The 25,181-nt window shown below is 46.5% G+C and overlaps 1 protein-coding gene across 1 annotated transcript in view; it reads left to right on the top strand.

Moving 5' to 3' along the window:
* The window catches only part of LOC134413640 (uncharacterized), an 86,724-nt gene that overhangs the window by 26,646 nt on the left and 34,897 nt on the right, over nt 1-25,181 (top strand). Inside the window, exons 7-8 of the mRNA XM_063147699.1 lie at nt 12,596-12,649; nt 13,649-13,744. Coding sequence (XP_063003769.1) covers nt 12,596-12,649; nt 13,649-13,744 — 150 coding nt within the window. The remainder of the gene's footprint in view (nt 1-12,595; nt 12,650-13,648; nt 13,745-25,181) is intronic.

The following is a 25,181-nucleotide window of genomic DNA, read 5'->3' as shown; positions in this document are numbered from 1 at the left end:
GTAAAATTGTATGAAAGGAAAGGTACAGGTTGACATTCAACCAGATTCCTGTCGCGAGGAGTCTTGGGCCCCCTGAAAGAGTAACAAGTGTTGTATAGCATAAGAAACGTGGGCTTCCGGATGCACTTCATCCGCTGAATACAGTGTCACCTTCAGACAGCAATTCCTGGACTCACTCATAAGGCAGCTGAATTCCATTCATTCAGGTCTGCATAGGGACTCCTGCAGATATCAACACCATCACCTTAGCAGTATAGACAGCTAGGATTATGGCTCATGGGGGAGTGGGGTTGGGGTAGAAGGCCCCCTTCACCCCCATGTGGGTGCCCATGGTGGTCACTGCCTATATCAAAATCCCATCCAGTCCAGAGCCGGCTTCTCCACAATGCCGGAGTTCTAGCAGCCATGGTGACGCAGGATTCCAAACCAAGCCCCAAGAGTCCGTTGGTCTCTTGAGAGCAGCGTGTCGTGGTTGAGTGTGGTGGCTGAGTGTGCGAGTGTGGTGCGTTAGTGGTTTGGTGCTAGGAGTTTACAGGATTTGTGTTCATTTCATATTAATACTAAGTTTAATATTTTAATCTTTAAAAAGTTTTATAACTTCATAGTTTAGTTTTAGCCTTCCCTCCCCTCCCCTCCCCTCCCCTCCCCCCCTCATCCCAGAGAGCCGACCCCCTCCCCCCTCTTCCACCCACCGCTGTCCATGATGAGCGACAACAACAACGACCCAACGCAGCGCAAGGTAAGAAGGGTCCCATCTTGGTGGTTTAAATTTTGTATTTTTCCCCAACAACATCTAAGCAAACATCACACATGGTACATACAAACAAGGGTATACACATAACAACTACAATTACACTAAAAATACTTAAGGGTGAGGTTAAAGTATATTTTTCTTTTGCTCTCTTCATGCCCAAAATTCTGATTAATTTCTTCACTACCTTTTATATATCCAATTCAATTTTTCTTATAGTCTTATAATTTATCTAAATCTCCTACATTGGATTCACTTTCCTCCCTTTCCCCACCTTAATACTAAAATCTACAAACAAATACATCATTTTTCTCAGTCTCTTTCAAATATTCTATCAAAGGATTCCATTCCAACATAAACATAGCTGTTGACCTCTCTCTCATGATCACTGTAAGTTTTTCCATCTCTGCAAGTTCCAACATCTTCAACATCCATTCATTCATTGTTGGTGTTATTTCATTTTTTCCAGTTCTGTGCGAATAGCAATCTTTCTGCCGTCACCATATACAAAAACAACATTCCCCCCTTCTCTTGTATTTGTTAGAAAGCTTCTGGTTTCGTTTCTATGTATTATTATTATTATTTATTTATTTATATAGCACCATCAATGTACATGGTGCTGTAAATAGCAAGACCCTGCCGCATAGGCTTACATTATGTTTGTCTTTGATATTTTTTGGATTAAGGAGTGTATTTGAGTCTCGGCTTTTTTACAAGTCCACCAAAGATGATAAAAGGTTCCTTCTTCTTTTTTACCTTTCCAACATTTACTTGAAGCCCCTTTAAACATTTTAGCTAATTTTACAGGTGACATATACCATCTGTACATCATCTTATAAACATTCTTTTTAAGTTTTGCACATTGTGTAAATTTTAAACCCTTTCCCCACATATTTTCCCATTCTTCCATTAAGTTATTATGCCCAATATTTTGTGCCCATTTTGTCATACAGTCTTTTCCTTGTTCATCTTCTGTCTCATATTGTAACAACAGTTTAGGGTCCCATCTTGGGAAGTGTCAGCTGGTGGCTCTGGAGAGAGAGGGCCAGCGGGGAATCGGGGGCTTTGCTTCCCCCACAGGCATTGGATTTTTATGTATTTTCCCAGTATATATATATAAACAAATGTTCATAAATAAATGAATGTGCATTATACAGTAACCTTTTTACCACCCAAAGTTATAAGTATAATTACTTTCCATTTCAGGTTTCATCTTTTAGCCCTTTTAGCACGTTCCCTCCCCCCAGCCTGGTACATTTCTCATAAATTGTTCCATTTCTTTTTCTGGGATGTTATATCACTTCTGTTTATCTCTTCCTTTATTGTATTGATAGTTATTTCCTAACATTACTTCTTTTCAGGAGTCACAGAGCGTCCTATAGGCCTCTGCCAGAGTTGTTCTGTTCATTTCTTTCTTCATATATTCTATATATTTCTGCCAATCTCTCTTAAAGTTATCTTTTTGTTTTATTCCTCTTTGTAAGGGTAATTTCTGTGTCAATTTTTCACTAACGCTATTTCCCAAATTTCCTTTTTCCATATATCTACTGTTAGTATCTTTGCTGTTTTCCAGTTACTTGCTCTTAATTGCCTTGCAGCTGTCAGCATACATCCAATAAATGGTTGTTCTTTTATCTCTTTATTTTCTTTGAAACAAAAAATCAATAATGCCAGTTCTGGCTGTACACACACACACACACACACACACACACATACATATATATATATATATATATATATATATATATATATGCAGTATTTTTTTTCAATTTCTCTAAAGAACCTGTCCCAAAATTTCTTTATATTTATTTATTTATTTTTATTTATTACATTTTTATACCGCCCAATAGCCGAAGCTATTGGCAGAAACACAAACCGGCCCTGTGAGGCGGGAACAGCACAGAGAGATGCCTTTTCATCCCATAAATAATAGGAGGCTAGCAGGACAACAGTAAAGCCTTGTGCTCCTTGCTTCAGAGTTGATTGACTACACAGCCATTATCAAATAATAATAATAATAATAACAACAACAACAACAACAACAACAACATAATAATAATAATAATAATAACAACAACAACAACAACAACAACAACTACTATTACAGTACAACAAAAAGGCTGTCTGACTTCATTGCCCAGTATGGGAGCGGACGTGCCCAGTGTCCTGGAGGAAACAGGGGCTGGTCCTGTCTAGGTGCCTGCCTTTGAGGAACCACATCACACATGAACTCGTGCAACTCATTGGTTTCCACTGCTTCCCCTTGGGAGGGTTCTGATGTTGCTCAAGGGCAGTGGGCACTGGGCACGTCCACGTGCTGTACAGGCCATCATCCATTTGCACCACTGCTATCCAGTTGTCCAGCAAGGTTATTGTGGGTACCTTGCAGTGCTGTGTTGCCTATCTTTTGTTTTGCTTTGTATATTATTTAAAACACAGGTGTAGTTTCCTTTACTGGAGCAACGTAAGGTTGTGTGAGTTTGCTCGGGCTACTGCTTCACCAATGCACTCAAAAGTGACAAAAGTCCTACAAAAAACAAAGAAAAGTTACTCAGTATCCCTTTTCGCTTGTGTCCCCCCCCCCCTCCAACATTGGGATTGGAGGATGCTACACATGGGCTGATAACTTATCACGATTGCAAGATGAACCTGTCTATCACTGCTGGAGGCAAATAGTTCCCCCCCCTCCAGCTTTTACCCATTCAACAAAAAATAATTGCAAGCAAAGCGCAAAATGAAAAATTCTGGAAATTGACACAAATGAACCCCAATGATCAATTTCTAAGCTCAGTAAGTTTCGGAGATCTAGCTTTAAAAACAAAGAAGTTATAGGTGTTTCTTCAGCCAATGTAATCTTATGGGAAAATATGGCCAAAACAGCATTCTCTTCAGGAAAGAATGAAGAAATGTATCAATGCAGGATTCCTGCATTGAGCAGGGGGTTGGACTCGATGGCCTTGTAGGCCCCTTCCAACTCGGCTATGCTATGATTCTATGAAAGGTGGGCTGTCAACATATTAACAGTGCCATAATTGAGTTGGGATAGTCTCGCTATTTCATTTCCCCTACAGCTGTACTAGGGACACAGTCGCCTTTATTTCATGGGTTGGTGAGGTCTGACTAGAAGGGAGTTATGGCATGCCCACTAAGGAACTTGGTCTTAGCCACAGAATCAATAGAGGAAGACCCCACACATGTAGCTGGGTTATAATTCACTATTGTTCATTTCAAAAAGTAGAGCAGGACCTGGGTCACGTTTGATTCTGGTACCTGCAGATGGAGAAGTCCCAAGCAGGCGTGGCTTCCGTTCAATACTGTGTGGCCCCCTTTTGTGTTTTATTAGAAGCCCCGTGGTTGACTGACGTCTCGCCAATTTAGAAATCAAGTGTGCATAATTCAGGACCTTTTTAAAATTCAGCTGAAACTCACTGATGTGAACTGAGCCAAACTGTCCCCCTGGGCCACAGGAAGGCCCAGCCAGGAATGAAGGAGAACCAAATGAGTTGGGATTTCTATGAACCTGACCTGCGAATTCCACAGAGGACTAACTTTTTAAAACCACGTGGATTCCATGGACTTTTTTCTTTTTTACTTTTCAGGGGGATTGGCGCCAAACCACACTTCCACAAACGGGCCTCACTGATGCCCATTATTAGATCTATGCTAATGTGCATTAGTGCAAATGGGATGAAATTCTTGTAGTTCTTTCAGTGAGTGGATAACGGAACAAAAGACACCTGACCATCCACGAAACGCAGGCGGAAAGATTGGACAAAATCTGTTCATCCCTGGGCCCTGTGAATCCAGCCGGAATTGCAGGAGTCAGAAGCACAGCCAGGCCCTAGGTGGTCCACTGGAAATGGGCCAGTCTCCCCCAGGTAGACCGTGATCTACCTCCCCCTCTCCCATTTCCCGGGGACACAAGTGGGCTGACTTGAGTAGTCCATTCTTGTTTTCAGCTGGAATTCCAGTTTTACAAACATGCAGCTGAAGAGTTGGCCATTTGATTAATAAGAGAAAGATGGCCAATGAATCCTCCAAATAGGGTTTAAAATGTCTGTATCTTATTTTCCACATTTATTTACTACATTCACACTCAGGCCTTAGCTAAACCTAAGGTTTATCCCAGGATCATCCCGGGGTCGTCCCTGCCTGCTCCCGGGATCCCCTGTGCTTCATTGACATGAACAGGGATGACCCTGGGACGATCCCGGAATAAACCTTAGGTCTAGCTAAGGCCTTAGTCTTTCTTCCAAATACCTTGTAGGGGCATAGATGGTTCTCTCCATCCCCTCCCACTTCCTAATTGAGCCTCAGACCAGCCCCTGAAGTAGGTTAGGTGGACAGGGTGGATGACTGGCACCAGGTCAGGAGTGAAGACCAAAAAAGGCATTTTTTAAAAAAATTACATGAACTAAATAAGGTTGCATGGATCTTCAGACCGGTGTGTGTGTGTGGAGGGGGTTATAGAGATGGAGGAATGAAGACAGGAAATAGCATGAAGGGACAGTCGAGGGGAATGCAGACTGCCTGCCTGATATTATTATTTCCTTCTCTTAAGACTGAAGGGAACCTCCCTAAAATAAATACCAGGAGCTCAAGAAAACGGACATTGAGCCCATTATGCCTTACAGATGAAGAGGTAAAGTGATCAATTATTTTATTTATTTATTCATTCATTTAAGCATTTTTATGACGTCTTTCAGCCAAAAAAGGCTCTCACGGCGGCTTACAAAAGTATTTAAGAGAAATTGGCCAATGCTCCCGCAGTGGCCTCCCTTCTGCCCACCCGAATCTCCCAAAAAACGTTGACACATTCTCAGTCATCCTGGATTTGATCTGCCAGTTGTTGACCTGTTGTTGAATCTTTCTATTGCAGGCCCTGGATGTCCCCAGTTATCCAGCAAAACGAAGGCGTTTGGAGGAGGAAGTCCCGCCAGAACATCATTTGCCTGTAAGTCTCCCCAAATTCTGGGTAGACTTTTTTTAAAAAATATCATGAATTGATTACTTTTTAAAAAATCAATTCAAGCAATTTCTGATAAACATCATTCTTGTGTGTATAGGTTTTTTTAAACCTACCCACTCACTAAACACACTGCAAATACTGAAACTGAATAGAAAAGTTAATGAATGTCAAAAAATACTTGAGGAGAAAAGAGGAAAAGAAGGAATAGAGGGATTTATATAGGAATTTCAGAAGAGCCCTGCAGGAACAGGCCAGCATTTTGTTCACACAGGAAACTACACAATTTTAGGTGAGCGTGTAAAGAAAATTAGAAAAAAACACACCAAAGGGATCTGTAGGCAGCCTGCCCTTCTCTGGTCTCACGCTGGTCTAGCGTGAATGGCGCCTCAGGGCATTTGGCTAGTTCTTCCAACGTTCCCCCTGTCCCTGTAATACCCCCAATCCCTTTCTTCTCTCAAATCTTCCAGTCCTTTTTTGCATCTTCTATGGTAACTCATCAGGGCCAAAACGAGGTGTGTTCCAGAGCTGTGCTGCAAGGGTGGAAAGGGTTTGGAGTGTTTAGCCATTGATGAGAGAAATGTGGAAGACCATTCATTCTGTTTTGGATAAATATTTCCAAGGTAGTTATCATGCACCTCTCCTTTTGTATCGAGGCAGGGAACAACAACAGTACAGGAATCAACACATCTTAAAAAACTCTTGATTTTACATTTTCTGGTTAGGCCTGTTGGAAAAGGCTAGTTTTCAAAGCTGCCTTAAAATCACAGAGAAAGTTAATTTTATGAATCTCGTCCGGCAGGCCGTTCCACAATCCAGGGGCCACAGTAGAAAAGGTCCTCTGGGAAACTGACGTCAGCCTAGTTTTGACTGACTGATGTAAGTTCTCCCCAGAGGACCTACGTGTGTGGGGCGGACTGTATGGGAGAAGGCGATCCCGTAGGTAACCTGGATCTGCAGACTGGTGGGTGGGGTATAGAGATGGAGGAACGAAGATAGGAAATAGCATGAAGGGACAGTCCAAGGGAATGCGGACTGCCTGCCTGATCTCATTGTTTCCTTCTATTTAGACTGAAGGGAACCTCCCCAAAATAAATACCAGAATATCAAGAAAACGGAAATTAACCTTAACAGAGGAAGAGGTAAGGTGATCAATTACCATGGTGTGCACTAGGTGCCTCAAGAGAAATTGGCCAGTGCTCCCACAGTGGCCTCCCTTCTGCCCACCCTGGATCTCCCCTAAAACGTTGACATGTTCTCAGTCATCCGGGATTTGATCTGCCAGTTGTTGACCTGTTGTTGAATCTTTCTATTGCAGGCCCTGGATGTCCCCAGCTATCCAGCAAAACGAAGGCGTTTGGAGGAGAAAGACCCGCCAGAAGATCATTTGCCTGTAAGTCTCCCCAAATTCTGGACTTTCCTGTAGAGGTGGGAGGAAAAATCAGGTAGGAAGTCCCAAATCCCAGAAGCCTGATTTTTACTCGGACCTAAGAAGATGTCCTTACCTTACATGCAACATGCAATTAAAAAACTATAAGAAGTCAGTAAAATTAGACTCTTGTTCATGCATTGGTTATTTCTCAGTTGGACTACTGCAACCTTCTTCTCACTGGCCTTCCTTCTTCTCACATCAGTCCATTGGTTTCTGTTCACCACTCTGCTGCTAAGATCATCTTCTTGGCTCGCCGCTCTGACCATGTTACTCCACTTCTGAAATCTCTTCATTGGCTTCCAATTCACTCCAGAATCCAATATAAACTTCTTCTGTTGACCTACAAAGCTTTTCACTGTCTAGCTCCTTCCTATCTTTCCTCTCTCATCTCACACTATTGCCCCGCTCGTGCTCTTCGCTCCTCTGATGCCATGTTTCTCACCTGCCCAAGGGTCTCTACTTCCCTTGCTCGGCTTCGTCCATTTTCTTCGGCTGCCCCTTACGCCTGGAACGCTCTTCCAGAACATTTGAGAACTACAAGTTCAATCGCAGCTTTTAAAGCTCAGCTAAAAACTTTTCTTTTTCCTAAAGCTTTTAAAACTTGATTTTGTTCTGACTTTTATACTGCCTGTTTGGTGCATTCTCTTCCCCTCCTTATTGTTTTATTATGATTTTATTAGAATGTAAGCCTATGCGGCAGGGTCTTGTTATTTATTGTTTTACTCTGTACAGCACCATGTACATTGATGGTGCTATATAAATAAATAAATAATAATAATAATAATAATAATAATAATAACAGTAGGTCCATATTCAGAATGATTCACAGCGGCCACAGACTCCGAGGCATGGCACTTGCAAGCATGAAGGTACCTGTGGTCTTTTGAGACAAGGGGCAAGAGGAACCCTCTCAGAGACAGAGGGTGCTTACAGGGGAGGCCTTTATTGTGCCATCGCACTGCCTTACTGTATGCTCATAGGAGTTTTAACATGGAACTATGTGCACTGCTTTCAGGAACAGAGTGAGCTCTTCCCATTGGCTTTTTCAACTTCTTTCCCAATGCTCTGCATTTGTTATCAAACTATCATGACTTCATTACTACTACTACTACTAATAATAATAATAATAATAATTTATTAAACGCTTCTCCCTCTGGATCGAGGCAGGGAACAACACCAGACACAAAATAATACATAAAATTAGTTAAAAGAGAATATAAAACCAATACAATTATTATTATTATTATTATTATTATTATTATTATTATTATTATTATTACTATTATTTCTTTCCCGCATCTCCCTTTGGATCGAGGCAGGGAACAACATTAGTACAGGAATCAACAGGCCATTCCACAATCCAGGGGCCACAGAAGAAAAGGTCCTCTGGGAAACTGATGTCAACCTAGTTTTGACTGGCTGAAGTCAGTTCTCCCCAGAGGACCTAAGTGTGTGGGGCGCACTGTATGGCAGAAGGCGATCCCATAGATAACCTGGACCCAAACCATTTAGGGCTTTAAAGGTAATGACCAACACTTTGAACTTTGCCCGGAAACTAATTGGCAGCCAGTGGAGTGATTTTAATGTTGGGGTAATATGCTCACCTCTCGATGTACTGGTGACCAACCTGGCTGCCATATTTTGAACTAGTTGAAGTTTCCGAACTAGGTACAATGGTAGCCCTATGTAGAGCGCATTGCAGAAGTCAAGCCTTGAGGTTACCAGCATGTGTACTACTGTCTTTAGGTCTTCCAACTCTAGAAAAGGTCACAACTAGTGCAACAGCCGAAGCTGATAGTAGGCACTCATGGGCATCGCATCTATCTGGGCTGTCATTTGGAGTGACGGATCCAGGAGCACCCCCAAACTGCAAACAGGGGGAGTGTAGCCCCATCCAGAACTGGTTGACACACCTCTAAACTTAGGTCAGAGCCCTTGACAGCAAGCACCTCTGTTTTGTCTGGATTCAGCTTCAGTTTGTTTTTTCTCATCCAGCCCATGACCGCCTCCAAGCATTCATTCAGAGGAGACACACTATCCTTAGCCGATGCTCTTATTGAAGGCCTACAGAAATCTATTTGGGTGTCATCAGCATACTGATAGCACCCCACCCCATGCCTCCAGATGATCTCAGCCAGCGGTTTCACGTAGATGTTAAACAGCACTGAGGTTAGGATGGCACCTTGTGGTACGCCATACAATAGCTTCTTTCTTGAGGAGCGTCTATCCCCAAGCATCACCATCTGGAATCTACCTAAGAGGTAGGTGTGGAGGAACCCGAAAGGGCAGGTTCCCTTGGTTCGCTGAGTGGCGGTCAAAGACTCTCAAGACACCATTTCTCTCATCTTGGAAAAGTTTTATTATGAGCAGCCTGCAGTGCTGCAAGGTGACAAACCCTAGAGGATCTGAAGGACTGCCCACTAGTTGTAGGCAACGCTAAGATACTTATAGGGTAACATCCTCAGAAGCAACAACAGAACTTCCTCGTATAATAAACAAATCATAATACAGTTTTGCAATACCAATGATAAATAACCAATGATAAACAAGGCATTTATGCATGTGCAGAGTGCAGATAATTCTAAGATTAGAAAAACAACATGAAGATGGCTATTGCAATCCTGGGACATCTGTTCCTTTGTGGTTACTACTCTTCCTGTCCTTGCTGGGAGGCTCACACTCTGACTAATGTGTCAACACTTCTTGTTGGTTGAGCAAGTGTTGCTCAATATATGTTCAGCTACAGTTTGGATCAAATTGCTATAGAGCTTAATGTCTAATAGAAAGGGCTTACATCAAAACACGGTGGGCACAGACAAAACAGCCCATTCACACATTTCCTCGACAGTAGGACCGGAACCACTGGAGCACAGTGCCCTCGATCCCTAAACCCCTCAGGCGTTCCATAGGGATAGCATGGTCAATGGTATTGAAAGCCACTGGAAGGTCCAAAAGTACCGGCAGGGTACTTGACTCCCCCTGTCAATACTCATGCGGAGATCATCCACTAAGGCGACCACAGCCGTCTCAACTCTGTATCCCACCCTAAAGCCGGTTTGAAATGGGTCTAGAAAATCTGTACCATCCCAAACTGCTTGGATTTGGAAGGCAAGTGCCCTCTCCATCACCTTGCCCAGAATTGAAGGTTTAATACCAGTCTGTAATTATTAGGGTCCAGTGGGTCCAGGGAGTGTGGGGGTTTTGGGAAGCGGCCGTACCACTGCCTCTTTTAAACATGGTGGAAAACTCCCCTCCCTGAGAGGTGCATTAATAATATGTTGTAGTTATAATCTAACTGCACCTCCTCCCTGGGCGACCAGCCCAAAAGGACAGGGATCGAGAGGACAAGTTGTCTTCCTTACTCGTCCAAGCAGCTTGTCCACATCCTCAGCACTCACCAACTGAAACTGATCCAGTGTAATCCTACTCACAGAGTTGCTGGACGCTTCAGCTTCAGCTTCTGTTATAACGAGGGCATCTAAATTGGCTCTTATGCGAGAGATTTTATCTGTGAAATGATATTAAAATAACACTCACAGTATTGCCTTTCTATTATTGAAACTTACACCAGTTGTTAAAATAAAAAGTCTAGTGTGGAACATATATCCTGATAGGCTTGCAATACAAAGTTCACGCTGGTGTCAAGGGTTAGGATAAATACCACCCAGGCATCTAGCTGTGGCAGAGCGATGGAATGCTGCATTCTGACCCCAGCACTGAATTTAGATTTAGAGGTTGATGATTCAACGTCTTCCCCAGAATTCACATTTGTGCCTGAGTAGTGGAGCCGGGTGGCTAATTTGAGTGGTGAGGTTAGGACAGGTCAGCAGAGGCGGAGCCAAGGGGTCCTGGAGGCGGAACAATCTTTGAATCCCCAACAGCAAGCAATGCAGACCACAGAAAGGGAGAACTGAGGCACAGGAAGATTAAGCTTGCACGGGCAAAGGACGGTGTGGGGACATTGTAGCCTCACAAACGCCCTTCTCTGCACCCACATTCTCTTGTCCCAGGAACAACTTCCATTCCACAGAGAATCATGAGTGAACAGTGGGATGGGGTGTGCGTGTGCGCCACACACCACAAAATCATGATGCTTCCCCTGCTAATGAGGATATCCTCACAGCCACTCCGCAAAGCCAGCTGAAGGCCAGGCTAAGCCCCAAAGTAACGGTCGGTAGTAAGCCTCCTACTCGGCCCCCAATACTGAACACGCACACATTACACACACACACACACACACACACACACACACACAGAGAGAGAGAGAGAGAGAGAGAGAGAGAGAGAGAGAGAGAGAGTCAATGATATACAATAATAAGGCAAAAACATATTTCACCACATATTTGAGTGGAAATCGTCTTCTTTGCTTTCCTGCAATCAAAAGACCGAAATCTCTTCCATGGTAGAAAACTCAAGTACAAACACAACCTTCTCCTTTTGCAACATGCAGTGCACAGACACAGAAAACATAAACACATATTCACCCACACACACACACACGAAAGAGACATAAACTGACTCTGTGCCTCTTTCAGAAGCAACAGCCCGACAGCAGACACTGGATGGGGTTGCACTCCCTCTGAGAGATCAGGCTCCGAGTTTGGGGGTTCTCTTATGCCCATCTCTGTCGCTGGAGGCTCAGAGTGCTTTTTACCAGCTTCAGCTGGATCGCCAGCTACAGCCTCTCCTGGACAGGGGTAGCTTGGCCATGGTGGTACAGGCATAGGTAGCCTCAAGACTGGATTACTGCAATGTGCTCTGTGTGGAGCTGCCCTTAGAGTTTCTCCGGAACTCTCCTGCTGTCCAGAGCTGATGCTTTCCAGCATGTAACTCCATGCTGAGGGAACTGCACTGGCTCCCTATTCAGGCCAGGTATAAGGTTTGTGTACTAGTGTACAAAGCCCTAAATAACTTGGGACCAAGATGCCTGAGAGAGCGCCTTCTCCCCATCAACCTGCCTGGTCACGGAGGTCATCCAAGGGCATGCGAGCCAGGCAAGGACAAGGCCACACAGTAAGGAGAAGCCCTGCGTATCAGCAGATGCCCCTAATGATGGAAGCTCTGCACGCAACTCTTCTTCAGGTCCAATGTAACTTCCGGAGGGGAGCGGGACTCTCCCCAAGGACCAAACGCCTGGGAGGGTTCTCAGCTCCCCCTGTCATCAGAGCAGAGCGCTCGGAACAACTCCAGGTCTCTGTTCTGGGAACCAGGAGGCCCAGCTCAGCAGAGGGGGAGGCTCAGGACTGTCCCTCCCTCTGAGAAACCACCAAATCCCGACAAGAGTCTTTCGGTGCTTCGCCTCATGTGCGATGCAGCTTTCTCCAGGCGCCTGGGTCTTGCTGGGAGTTGTAATCCAGGACATCGGGAGGGCATCAGGTTGGGGAAGGCAAATCAGAGGAGGATTCACTGTAGCTTACTGTACTCCCTATTCTTCCCTTTCCTTCAGGCACAACCATCGGTCTCCTCTCCTCCACAGCAAGGAACCTGCGAGGGAAACAAGGTCAGTGGCCAGCGCAGGTTGTGTTTGCTGCAGGGTGGTGTTAAAGGGAGGGGGGGATTCATTTCCTTATGGATATTTAGTGTGCAGATTTGTATTCCACTTTCCAGTAGAATTATCAGGTCAGTCAACAGAGTAATAGTATTACTCTGGAATGCAATTTAAAAAATCACTGTTGATCACTAAAAGTATAATTTCATGCAGGGTTGATTTGTTTACTGACTTGTTCCAGGAAACATCTGTCCCTAGCGGTGGCCATACAGAGGCAATTGCAGCAGCCCTGCGTGCCTTGCAAGTAAGTCTTCTTCAGCTCTAACATTGCTGGTGGAGGGTGGAGGAGGGAGTCAGCGAAGGGCCAAGGAGCAAGGCCTTGAATGGGGGCGTTCTAGTGCAGGATGTGCCGGGTGCCGGACTGGGTCCGGGAGTCCAGAGGACTCTCCCCTGACATCCCTCCGCCACTGGGCCCAGCTCCTTCTTCACAAAGAAGCTCGCGCAGTGCCACGAGCAGGGGCGGGGAGGGGTGGCGTGGCAGAAAGCCGACGAAGGCAGAGGCTGCAGAAGTGCCTCCTTCCATTTCTTAGTGCCAGCAGCAGCCAAGAGACCCCTTTTTCCCCAGGAGGGGCGGGGGGGCTTTTCCTGAAGATGCAAATCAAAAGGGGCGGTGAATTCACGGTGGATGTGAATGTAAACCCTTTGGATTTAATGGTTGCTCTTCTTTGCTTCACAGAACAAATGGACGTCATCCCAAGAAACGTGGGAGGTAGAAAGTGAGGTCAGTGGCTCTTCTCTACTGGCTGTTTGGCTAAAGAGAGGAGACAATATATGAATTTCTTAGTTATTATGCAGATCATAGAATCATAGAATAGTAGAGTTGGAAGGGGCCTATAAGGCCATTGAGTCCAACCCCCTGCTCAAAGCAGGAATCCACCCTAAAGCATCCCTGACAGGTGGATCAATTATACTATAGACCAAAGTAAAGTTTCTGCACTGGTATGTTCACAGGACTCGGACTCATCGTCACCACCTCCATCGCCAGGGCCGTCTCCTCCACCAGCTCCGGGAACGTCAGGAGGGACTCCTGGAGCACAATCATCGCAGGTAAGATCACCTTCCCTGCCACCTCCTTTCCCACCTCCCTCATCCCCAGAGTCATTAAACGAGAGGGAACACAGGATGTCCAGAGGGAGAGGAGAGGGGAAGCAGGGCCATTAGTGGGACACACTTACTTAGGTGTAAGCACCATTTTGTTATAGGAAAGGATAATATATTTTTAATTAAAATTTAAAAATAATTATCTGCCACCTGGTACAGTTTTCCTATGGAAAACCTGGCTGGTTGACTGCTGTAATTATTTGATTGGGACTGAAGTAGAGGGGCACTAATTTTACTGTACTTATTGTCTTTAAATATGGTTAAATATCCCACAGTTGCCTTGCTATTCTATTTCTACAATTCCTTTCCTCCCGTCTTTTCTTCACCCTCTCTTTGTTTTCAGGCTGAATCCGAACTAACCTCAGAGTTAGTTCTATTGATCTCAGTGGGGCTTACTTCTGAGTAGACCTACGTAGGATTGTGCTGCAGCTCTGTTTTTATGGTGACACAAGATACACACAGACCATGTTTACCGAAAGAACGCTTGGAAAAAGGGGGTTGGACACCCTCAATAAGCGAGGGCAGATAGGGATTGTTTCCGCAAGCATTCAGAAAAAAGGTGCTGCTGAATCCACTTTAGCCAGGAAGGATCTGGGGAATTGCAATTCTCCCTCCCTCCTCCTTTTCTTTTCTCTCTCAATCCTGCTGTAGTCCAGATATTTCCGGGGGTGGGGTGGGGTGGGAGCACACACAGAGACACACAGCATCTCTCTCTCTCTCTCTCTCTCTCTCTCTCTCTCACTCTCTCTCCAAACCCCCCCCCCCACGCCTCACAGTAGCTGCCAGGCTGATTAGAACAGGAGGGCAGCAGCTCGGAGGGGAGATGGCCCCAGTCCACAACTCCTGATGGGGAAAGGGAGCCTGGTGATACCTTGCAGCAGCACAAGCAGTCCTGCTCCCTGCCCAGCTGGCCGCGTCCGGCCTCTGTCCTGGGCAGCCGTTCTGTAGCCTGCCCCCCTCCACGTGCTCCTTCCTCTCTGCTCGCGCCTTGTGCAGCAACGATCGCGAGAGGTCTTCCGGGGCAGCTTGTAGGAGGGAGCAGCTCTGGCCGACAGAGGGACTGAGTGGGTGGCAGTGGCTCCAGCAGGGAAGAATCCCTTATACCTTACTGGAGTCCAGTGATGATGCAAACACACAATTCTGGTGCTCTTCCTCCAAAGCCTATTCCTTTGAGAGACAGAGACAGGTATATCTAGCAAGGGGGACACAGTGACTTGGTTTGCATGACACGGTACAGTTCATGGTGGGTTAGTTCATCCACAGTTTGGCTCTTCCCAAACTCCCCCCATGAAGCGGTGGAAGCCTTTGAGGATGACCCTGGGCTTCCCTGGGCTGCCATTTACGGGGAGGGGGAGGGAAATCCACAGTGTGCCCCCCTTCTGCGAGAGCCTGTTTTCATCACTGTCTGCAGCAGGACGGTGACAAAGTGTGTCCAGGGCTATTGAAGGAGCAAGATGCCACGCTGCTGCTCTTTTCCGCACCCCCCCCAACTCCCTCCCACAACAGGGAGGCTGAAGCTGTGTCGGCCCCTGGGAAGGGGAATCGCTGGCCCCTTGGGCTCCCCTCCCAGGGGGGGTTCAAATAGACAGGAAACCACGGAGGCCCCTCAGCGGTCATTACTAACTTTCCTCTCTCACACTTTTACTTTCAGAAGAGGAAGCCAAAAAATAAGGAACCTGCAAAGAAAAGGTTTGGAATTTTCTTTTGCTTCTGCATTTCAGATGTGTTGAGGGAAAATGTCAGAGTGGGGATGGGGTTCTGTGGTGTGGCCCCCTGGCCTGGCCATGTCTAGAGAGAGGTAAGTGGCAGCTTGAAAGCCCGAACAAGGCTCCTGTGGACTCTGATCCACCTCACGGGGCTGCTGTGAGAATCCCCGGAGAAGGGTGAATACGGGCTCAGGGCATGGCCTGAAGGCACTTCATGAAGGCCGCCAGCTGAAGCTAAGCAGCCCTGGGTCAGGTCAGTGCCGGGACAGGAGACCCCCGTGGAAATCCAGAGCACACCTCCCCCAGCTCCAGGGCCTCATTGTCAGTGGGGTGGCCCAAGACTGTGGCTGGGCCAAAGGACTTCCGGCTGCAGGTGAAGAGTCCTATGGCTGAATCCCCTGCATAGGGAGGACAAGCAGAGTGGGGAGAAATGGTTGGAATGGGGAGGAGCTCCAATGGAGCAAACCCCGTAGAAACCTCGTGGACTCACTCCTCCAATGTCTCTGTTTTTGCAGGAAGAGAAAGAAAAGATGCTAGTTCCTGCCCTCTTTTCCTCCCTTCCTTCTATTTCCTTTTCCACTCTCTCTCTCTTTTTCATTTCTTCTTTCCTTCTTTTTCATCTCTCTCTCTTTACTTTTTTCCCTGTTTTATTTTTTTCATGAAAAATAGATACAACACATACAGCATGCATTGCCTGGGAAAGTGGACACTCGTGTCCTTCCTGCTGCCACTGCCGTGATCGCCTGCTCACGGGCATAACGGCTCCCTCATTGCTGCAATCTGCCGCCCGCCACCATGGTCGCCCACTGCCAGAAGTGATCCAGCATACTCTGGTCCCTGGAGGAGTCCTCGTGTGTCCTGCAGGCGCCCCACAGCCGACTGCTTCTCCCAAAAGCCGAAGCAGGCGTCTGCGTGGTGCCTGCGGAACGCATGAGGACTCCTCCATGGACCAGAGTATGCTGGATCACTTCGGGCAGTGGGCGACCATGGTGGCGGGCGGCAGATTGCAGCAAGGAGGGAGCCACCACGCCCGTGAGCAGGCGATCACAGTAGTGGCAGTGGGAAGGACACGAGTGCCAACTGTCTCTGGCCTCTGGTAGGTTCAGCCCCCAGGCAATGCATGCTGGGAGTTGTATTTATTTATTTTATTTATTTATTTATTTATTTATTTAATTTATATACCGCCCCATAGCCGAAGCTCTCTGGGCGCTTTGTAGGCTGTTTCTCCTTTATTTATTTATTTATTTATTTATTTATTTTTATTTATTTATTTATTTATTACATTTTTATACCACCCAATAGCCGAAGCCCTCTGGGCGGTTCACTTTACGGAGGCCTAGGGCTGTGCATTAAAACGGTGGTTCCGCCTTAAAATGGCAGATCTGTCATGGAATGACCATCGTAATTTGGATTTCAAAATCTGTGGCCCGAGGCTTGCATAGGCCTAGTTGGAACTAGGAGAGTGTCTCTTACTAAAATCTTGAGCTTTGGGGCTTTTGCCTCAAGACCGGCTCACGCTTGTCAAAGCAGAAATTACACTGAACCCAAGTGCACACCTCCCCCCTTAGTTTCTGCTATCAGCATGTGGAGAAACAGCAACTCTAAAGACGGTTCTTTCCAAAGGACAGCGGAGCGTTGATCAGACTCCCACCAAGTCCCTTTCCAAGGGCCAGTAGAAGGAGAGGGCCGCTTACTGTGGGGTCCAGAAGGGAAGTTGCAGCTTCTCCTTCATCCGCTCCACATCTCAGGCAGCAGCGTCATTCACAGCAGCTGAGGCCTCAGCCTCGTTCTTGCTCTCCCTGTCTCTCTGCCTGTCCTGTCCTGTCCTTTCCATTTACTACTTTTCCGAACAGCACAATAGCCGAAGCTGTCAAGCCATCAATAACAACAAAGTCCTCTAGGGTGAGGATAGAGGATTTCAGCCATCAAAGGGATGAACCAAGAATGCAAACGGAGCCAACCAAATGCTCCCAACCTTGCTTGCGTGGTAAACATCGGTCTCACACCTCTGACAGCGCAAACACTGAGGCTGCTGCTATGGCGGAAGGAGGTGCAAAGCCTGTCAACGCTACAAAATGGAGCAACGACCCTTTGCTCTGAACAAGCTGCCAGAGCAAGTTGACCCAAGGAGGACTCTTGCAAATCCGTGCACCGATCCTTTGGGCAGAAACCTTGGGATGGTGGAAGACCATGTGACATCCTCCCCTGCTTTGACTGTTACCAATTTAAAGAGAAAGTTCTCCACGTACTGAGAAACTCTCGAGGGCTGTGCTATCGTGACACCGAGGTGCAAATCTCTCAGAGATCAGAGGCAGGAAACTCAAAGGGAAAAACCTTTCCACTGGGAAGGGAGAATAACCCAGAGTCATCCCAGCCGTTGCACAAGCTCTCAGACTGAATTCTGTGCTGTAAAAGAGGCTCTCTGCTCATGGACCCCCGCGGCCATATTCTCTGCCATCTTTCAAGTATTAGTACCTGCTTATCTGGAAATAATGTTTCAACCTCATCTTAAGCCAAAAGGGGGAGGGAGGGAGAGAGGGGCTAATGCATGATCTATTGATTCTCCATGTTCCTGGCCTCCGGGTGTGTCCCCCCCCTCGATGGCCGTAAAAGAAGGGAAGATGTCCCCCTCTGCAGCTCCCATACAGGACAGCCACTGCCTGGGGCAGAGTCAACTCCCACCTTTACTTCCCAGTGATCCAAGTTGTTCATCCCTTACCACAGGGTATGAGTGTGCTAGCATCAGTGGTCTTGCAGTCCTTGAGGGAAGAACTAAAGAAAGTAAATCATCTCCACATGGCAGAGGGCCTTCTCTGGGGTGGCCCCAAACCTCTGGAACAAACTTCCATCAAGGGTCCACCATGCACCATCCTTGCAGGCTGTCAAGGAGGTCTGAAAAACATTTTATTTTACCACGGCCTTCCCATGATGAATACTGTTATTGCTGGTTTTGTTGTTCCTGCTGGTTTTATTGTTGGTTTTGTGGGGTTTTGTTTTTGCTATTTTATTATGATCATATTCTTATTGCTTTTAATATCTTATTGCTTTTAATATTGTATGTATTTTGTTGTTGTAAGCCACCTTGTGAAGGCCTTTGCCCTGAAAGGCAGCCAAGAAATGTTTTAAATAAAGAAAATCAAGTATTGATTCTCTGAGATCTTTTCTTCTGAAGAGTGGTATAAAAATGCTGCGAATGAAAAAATGATGCATATTTCAACGTTCTCAATATGGAGCTGACTTTTTCTAAAAAGAAAAACGGAAGATTGAGATTCTCTCCAGAAGCAAAAATGCTTAGAACCAGAGTCAAACTCCTTTTAAGTTCCTGGGATGAACACGGTCAGAAGCTGTGCTACTATGGGGCAAAGTTGAAAGTACTGAAAAGTAGGACGTGTCTCAGCTGATCTCGAGGCAGGCAGGTCCACCTGGGAGGAAACAGCGTTTCAAGTACATACAGCCATTGAATTGCCTCCTTGCCATTGCAGTTGGTATAAAAACCTGGTCACATGATGTGAACCTCATCAAAATGTTCTGCACCAGCTGACATTTCCAAGTGCTTTCCAAGGGCAGGCCCACATCAAACATGTTACAGTAGTCCAGTCATGATGTTCACCATGCATGAAGCAACATGCAGAGGTCCAACTGAACCAGGGATGGGTGCACCAGTCCATTCCAGGGAAAAGCACACCTGGCCACAACTATTACCTGACCAGGTATGGTCCAGGACTATCCCCAAGCTGCTGTCCTGATCTTTCAAGGGTGCACCATTCTATGCTGAGTGCACCGTTCTATGGGTGCAGTATTCCATGCTGAGGAAAAGCACACCTGGCCAACCATCACCTGAGCAGGTATGCTCCAGGAGTATCCCCAAACTGCTGCCTTGATGGTTCAAGGGGAGGGGAACCTCATCCGGAAGGGGATGACATCCGATCCCTGAACAAATACCATGTATTTCCTGTCCTTAATTTCCTCTCATTTACCCTCATCCAACCAGGTTTTGATCTGTCAGTGATGCAGTAGTACCCTTCATCTCCTCCACCCACTTGCCCTGCAGTCCAATATGGGCCCCACCTGCTGTGTGAGAACCAACATCTACTGGCCCATGATTGCCATGACGTCCATGAAATCCTGAGCCACACCTAACCCCAGGGCATTGGACTGAACCACCGGAGCCTATAATATTTCCTCAGGCTCTTACTTCTCTCTCTCAGCCACCCCGCCCCATTTGGGTCTCTCTTTCGGGGATGGGTGCTGATCGCCACTGCTGCAAGGTGCTCAGAGAAGTGGACTTCGGAGTTCTGTGTCTCTCAGGGACCCTTTGAGCTGATCTAGAAGTTGATGTGCTCTGGGAGGCAACAAATCCCAGCCATTCCCAGAGCCACGCTAAGCCAGGAGACTGCCGAAATGCTTGTCTGTGCAAAGATCTTGTACCTCCGAGGGAGGAAGGGAGCCCTTCTGAGGGCACTTCCCAGATCATATTTTGAATGGCCATGACTACAGCGAAAGGTCATGAATAGGCAAAGAGGAGGTCCCAGCCCCAGCCCCTGTCAGACTCTGGTTGGGTGGGCCCTACTCTGGCAATCTGATAGAACAGCTGAGTACAGGAGCTGCATCACCTCTGGAGAGAAGCCCTGTTCTGAGGCCGAAAGCCTCATCCCACGTACACTTTTGTTCTGGTTTACCCTCGAATTAGCTCATTTCACTTATATAGTGCTTACATAGCATATGAAAACTTGTAAACTTACACCTCCGCTGTAGCACGTTTGGGGAGATCCCTTGAGGTTCACTCACACGTGTTCTTAACCCCACCCACCCCCAGATCTTCTTTGTACCTCCTCCTCCTCCCGTTTATTGGTTGTTTGAAGTGGGGACAACTCCCCCTCGGACAACAGGGATTGGGATTTGCTTCTCTTGTTACTGAACACCAAAGCAGAACGTTACATAAGACTGCCCTCAACTCTTTTGCATGCTTACTCAGTAAATCAACCCCATTGAGTTCAATGGAATGCATTCGAGCCCCTCGGATTTCAGTCTTAATTTTTGCAATTTTAAAAAGGGAAAAAAAACCCGGCGTGGGTGTCTGGGGTGGGGGAGCAAAGCGAGGTAGCAAGTGACCATCTCAACTCCGTGTGTATAGAGGAGGAGACTTCAAATGCAGCACCAGGACCTCCAATGGCAGAGGAATTGAGAGGCAAGTCACAGTTACTGAGAGGATTAAGCCCTCCTTTCCCATGTGGGGGCTCCCCATAAAAACTGGACCCCCCATTGTTAAAAAAGAAAAGAAAAAGGAGGGGAGATGCAGGATCCCCACCCCCATGGAGAACGTTTCCATACTGTACATGTAGTGTATTTTTAAAAAGGTAATACACAACAAATTAAAAGTCATAAAATGCTCTTTTTCAAACATGTAATACATTCTAGTCCTTTTTTCAAACTGCATCGATAGCTGTTAAGACCATAACATACAGTCAACTCAAAGAATCTAATTAGTTATGCAGCAAAATCTAGCAACAAGATTAACAATACCCGTTACATATACATATTTTGAGCGACCTGTTATAAGAAAACAGACGGGCAGGCTGCAAAACTGCAAACACAGTTCGCTTGATTAAAAAGCCTCAGCGTTTGTCGTGTGTCCTGCTATCAGAAGTGAACTTTTTTTTTGGGGGGGGGAGTTTGTGTGAACAAGCCCTGATGCATTAGGGAAGGTGCGGGTTGATTTTATAGTGTTCAGCTGAGTCCTGAGGGTGTGATTTAACCCTGAATGGTGATCAAAGGGTCAACGGTAAGTTAACGCTGATTAATTGTGTGCAATTAATTCTAAAGTATCATTGAGCCCTCCTGGTTTGAGGGACTTCAGACATAGAATCCAATAGAGTTCTCTCCTGCTAAGAGTGGCTTCACTTCCTCTAGTTTTTTCAATGGACCACAACAGGATAGATTCTGATGAATGTTACTAGGGTAGGGTGACCATATGAAAAGGAGGACAGGGCTCCTGTATCTTTAACAGTTGCATAGAAAAGGGAATTTTAGCAGTTATCATTTGTGTATATGGAGAACCTGGTGAAATTTCCTTTTCATTACAGCAATTAAAGGTGCAGGAGCTATGCTAGAGTGACCAGATTTAAAAGCAGGCAGGGCACCTGCAACTTTAACTGTTGTGATGAAGAAGAAATTTCACCAGGTTCCCCATATATACCAATGACACCTGCTGAAATTCCCTTTTCAATGCAACTGTTAAAGATACAAGAGCCCTGTCCTCCTTTCCATATGGTCACCCTATAACTAGCAGGGCTTCAATTTTGTTATGTCTCAAATTATAAAGATATTCCCCTATTCTAATCTTCAATTGCCTTGTTGTTTTCCCTAGGTAGAGTTTTGAACAAGGGCAGGCAATGGCATAAACCACTCCTATGGACTGAGAAGTGATGAAATCTTTTATCTCTACAGGACAGGGACACTGATTCAGAAGCAGCCAAAGGACTTCGCTTGAAACTGACAAGACATTTTGGGTGAAACTGACCAGGGGCGGATTGAGAGACTAGCTCTGGTGCAGATAAAAGTGCTACGAGCTGGAATTCTTTGATTAGAGGCAGTTCAGCTGAACGCTCAAAAAGGAAAAAGGCTCCAGAAAATATTTAACATATAAGAATAAGGTTTCCAGTGTCAGCTCCTGAGGAAGGAGTATTATTAATCCGAAACATCGAACATTCTGGACACAGATGAGAATTTATAAAGATTTTAATAACTTTTATCGGAACCAGGGCTAGTCTCTCAATCCGTGCCTGAAACTGACCAGCCTTTGAAGAGCGCTGTTCCAGACCTACGGAGGAACGTGTTCTTTTGCGGTTAAACACAAACACAGATCTAAGGAGTCTCTCCCCTCTCCCCTTCCCTTCTTCCCTGGCGGTCCACTCTACTTGATTTGTATATATGTGGGTGAGGGTTGCTGCTGCACATCCCCTTGATTTCAATTGCTACACGCTGCCCCTTGGTCTGTGCTTAGGAAAAGGGCGCAGAAAGAGGGGAAATCTTTCCAGCCCCCCTTCCCTCTGTTTCTCTCCCCTCCAAGCACAGGCCAAGGGGCAGCAGGTCACGTTAGCAATTGAAATCAATGGGATTTACTTTTGAGTAAAGGACAACCATCGGTCAGGGATGCTTTAGGGTGGATTCCTGCATTGAGCAGGGGGTTGGACTCGATGGCCTTGTAGGCCCCTTGCAACTCTGCTATTCTATGATCCTATGAAATCCCCTACTGGGATTTTCCAGTACTGGGTAAGTGTCCATTGGATAGGGTGACCCTATGAAAAGGAGGACAGGGCTCCTGTATCTTTAACAGTTGCCTAGAAAAGGGAATGTCAGCAGGTGTCATTTGTATATATGGAGAACCTCTTGATCACAACAGTTAAAGCTGCAGGTGCCCTGCCCTCTTTCAAATCTGGTCACTCTAGTATATCTCCTGCATGTTTAACTGTGGTGATGAAGAGGGAATTTCACCAGGTTCCCCATATATACAAATGACACCTGCTGAAATTCAATTTTCTATGCAACTGTTAAAGATACAGGAGCCCTGTCCTCCTTTCCATACGGTCACACTAGGTTCATGGAGCACCTGAGTCCTCCAACTGCTCTGCCCCATATCCCGGAAGTCTGTGCATTAGGAGCCCATGCAGTAGCGCCAGCCGTTTTAGCGTGGACTAGCATGTAAACTTACGTTTTTACGGGGAAATCCTCCGTTCCTCTAGTGGTTCATGGCCTGTCATGCTCGCGGCCATTTTGAGTGTGTCTGCTGTGCCGGCTAATGCCATCCGCCATGTTGGTGACTCCTCCTTATAGTACAGCTCCAGCGGCCATTTTGAGTGTGTCGGCCATTGGAATGAGCGGGCCAAAGCAAGCGAACGGGACGCATCATCAACAAGCGACGTCGATATAATGAGACAACAAAGGGAAGAAGTGCCGGGCAATGAGGAAGCAAATGTGAGTTTAACACGCGCCTCTTAAATCAGACGTAACCGCGTCAAAATCTTTGCCGACTATGCAAAATAGTGGCCTCTGCAGACGCTTAGGCAAATCAACAATCTGGAGCAGTGAAATCCCCGCAGTATAGAGCAGCCATGGCAATTCTGGCCACTCTATACTTGAGGCTCTATTATTTCAGCATGTTAACCACAGACACGTGTCAGGTGACACTTTTAGCCCTGGTTAGTGCTGCTCACCACGTTGCATAATGCCAAGTTTGAAGCATATGGGTTCATCTGCTGATTTTTTGCAGTTTTTTTTAAAATCTCAAACCTCGTTGAGGACTAGAAGCTTGAGAAGGAAGTTTCCCAAAAAAGAAATGAAATTACAGATACAGACACAAAAATTAGCACCATGGCAGAGCTTCAGGAGGGGTTTAGGCATGCCAGGTGTGAGGGAACTGGCTGTCACTTCCGGTTATGACCTTACCTCGGAGTAAATGAAGCCGTGCTCTTTGCGCATGCTTGAGGTCCGAAGCAGACATTCCTGCCGAACTGGTTTGAACAAGTTCTGTCATGCTGTCAAGGTGCGCACGCAATTCCTTTGTATCAAATGTGTGCGCGCGCAAGTTCCCTTTGTACGAAGGGCAGGCGTTCCATTTGAATGAGGGGCGTGTATAAAAAGCCCCTCCCCCCAGTCCCGAGGGCAGCCGCCCGTGGACTCATCCCGTGCTGCTGTTTCGCTAGCGAATAAAGCTATCTGTTAAACAAGAACTTTGGTGTGGACTCCGGTTTCTCCGTGTGGGCTCCAGTTTTTCCGTAACATTCCTGGCGCCCCAACGTGGGGCCGCTTCCTTCAACAAGGAAACCTCACGGAGTACTGGACAGCCTGCCAGGGAGATTTCCCCCACCAGCTCGCCTCCTTGCAACCCCCCCGCAGGCGTACGTCGACACTCATTGGGAGCGCGCCTTCAGCTTGCCTTCGGCTTTGCTGATGCCTGGTGATCTGGGGATGGACTGACCGGAGGGGGTGGCGTGGACGCAGCTGAACCTCTGTGGAAGTTTTGCTACAGATACCTTTCTAACCGGCGCCGGAACTTCAAACAGGCAAGTAACAATGAGCTCTCTGTAATCTGTTTCTGTTCTGTCCAGCCAGCTCCCAGGAGCTGAAGGAGGGGCTGGATCAACCCCTCAGAAGCCAGAATGTTTCTCTCTGTAATCTGTTTCTGTTCTGTTCAGCCGGCTCCCAGGAGCTGAAGGAGGGGCTGGATCAACCCCTCAGAAGCCGGAAGGTTTCTCTGTTTTCTGTTTCTCTGCTGGGCTGGATTTGGGAAAGAGGGTGTTGTCTCTGTGTAATTGGTGTGTGAATGGCAGCCTGATTTCCATAGTTGGCCGTTGGATCCATCAGTCCTCTGGTGCCATTTGGTACCTGGAAATTCCGGCAACGTGGGCTGGCAGCGTGTGATTGTGAACCTATTGTTTCACCAGCTGACTCCCCCACTACCGATAGCCAGTTGGTTCCCCGTCTACCCACCTGATTTGTCTGTCTGTCTGGTGAATTTAGAAAGTTAGGATGGGGGGAGGTTCTTCCACTCCATTAGATCTCATGGTAGAGCATTTTGCACAAGTTTTTGATACTTCGCAGTGTAATGTTCAAACCATGACTTATAAGTGCCATTGGACTTGGCCGAGCCTAGGCCCCCTTGTGGCCTGGCCGCCACA

Source organism: Elgaria multicarinata, chromosome 2, assembly GCF_023053635.1.
Source record: "Elgaria multicarinata webbii isolate HBS135686 ecotype San Diego chromosome 2, rElgMul1.1.pri, whole genome shotgun sequence".
Classification (NCBI taxonomy): Eukaryota; Metazoa; Chordata; class Lepidosauria; order Squamata; family Anguidae; genus Elgaria; species Elgaria multicarinata.
This window is presented reverse-complemented; position numbering and strand designations above follow the sequence as displayed.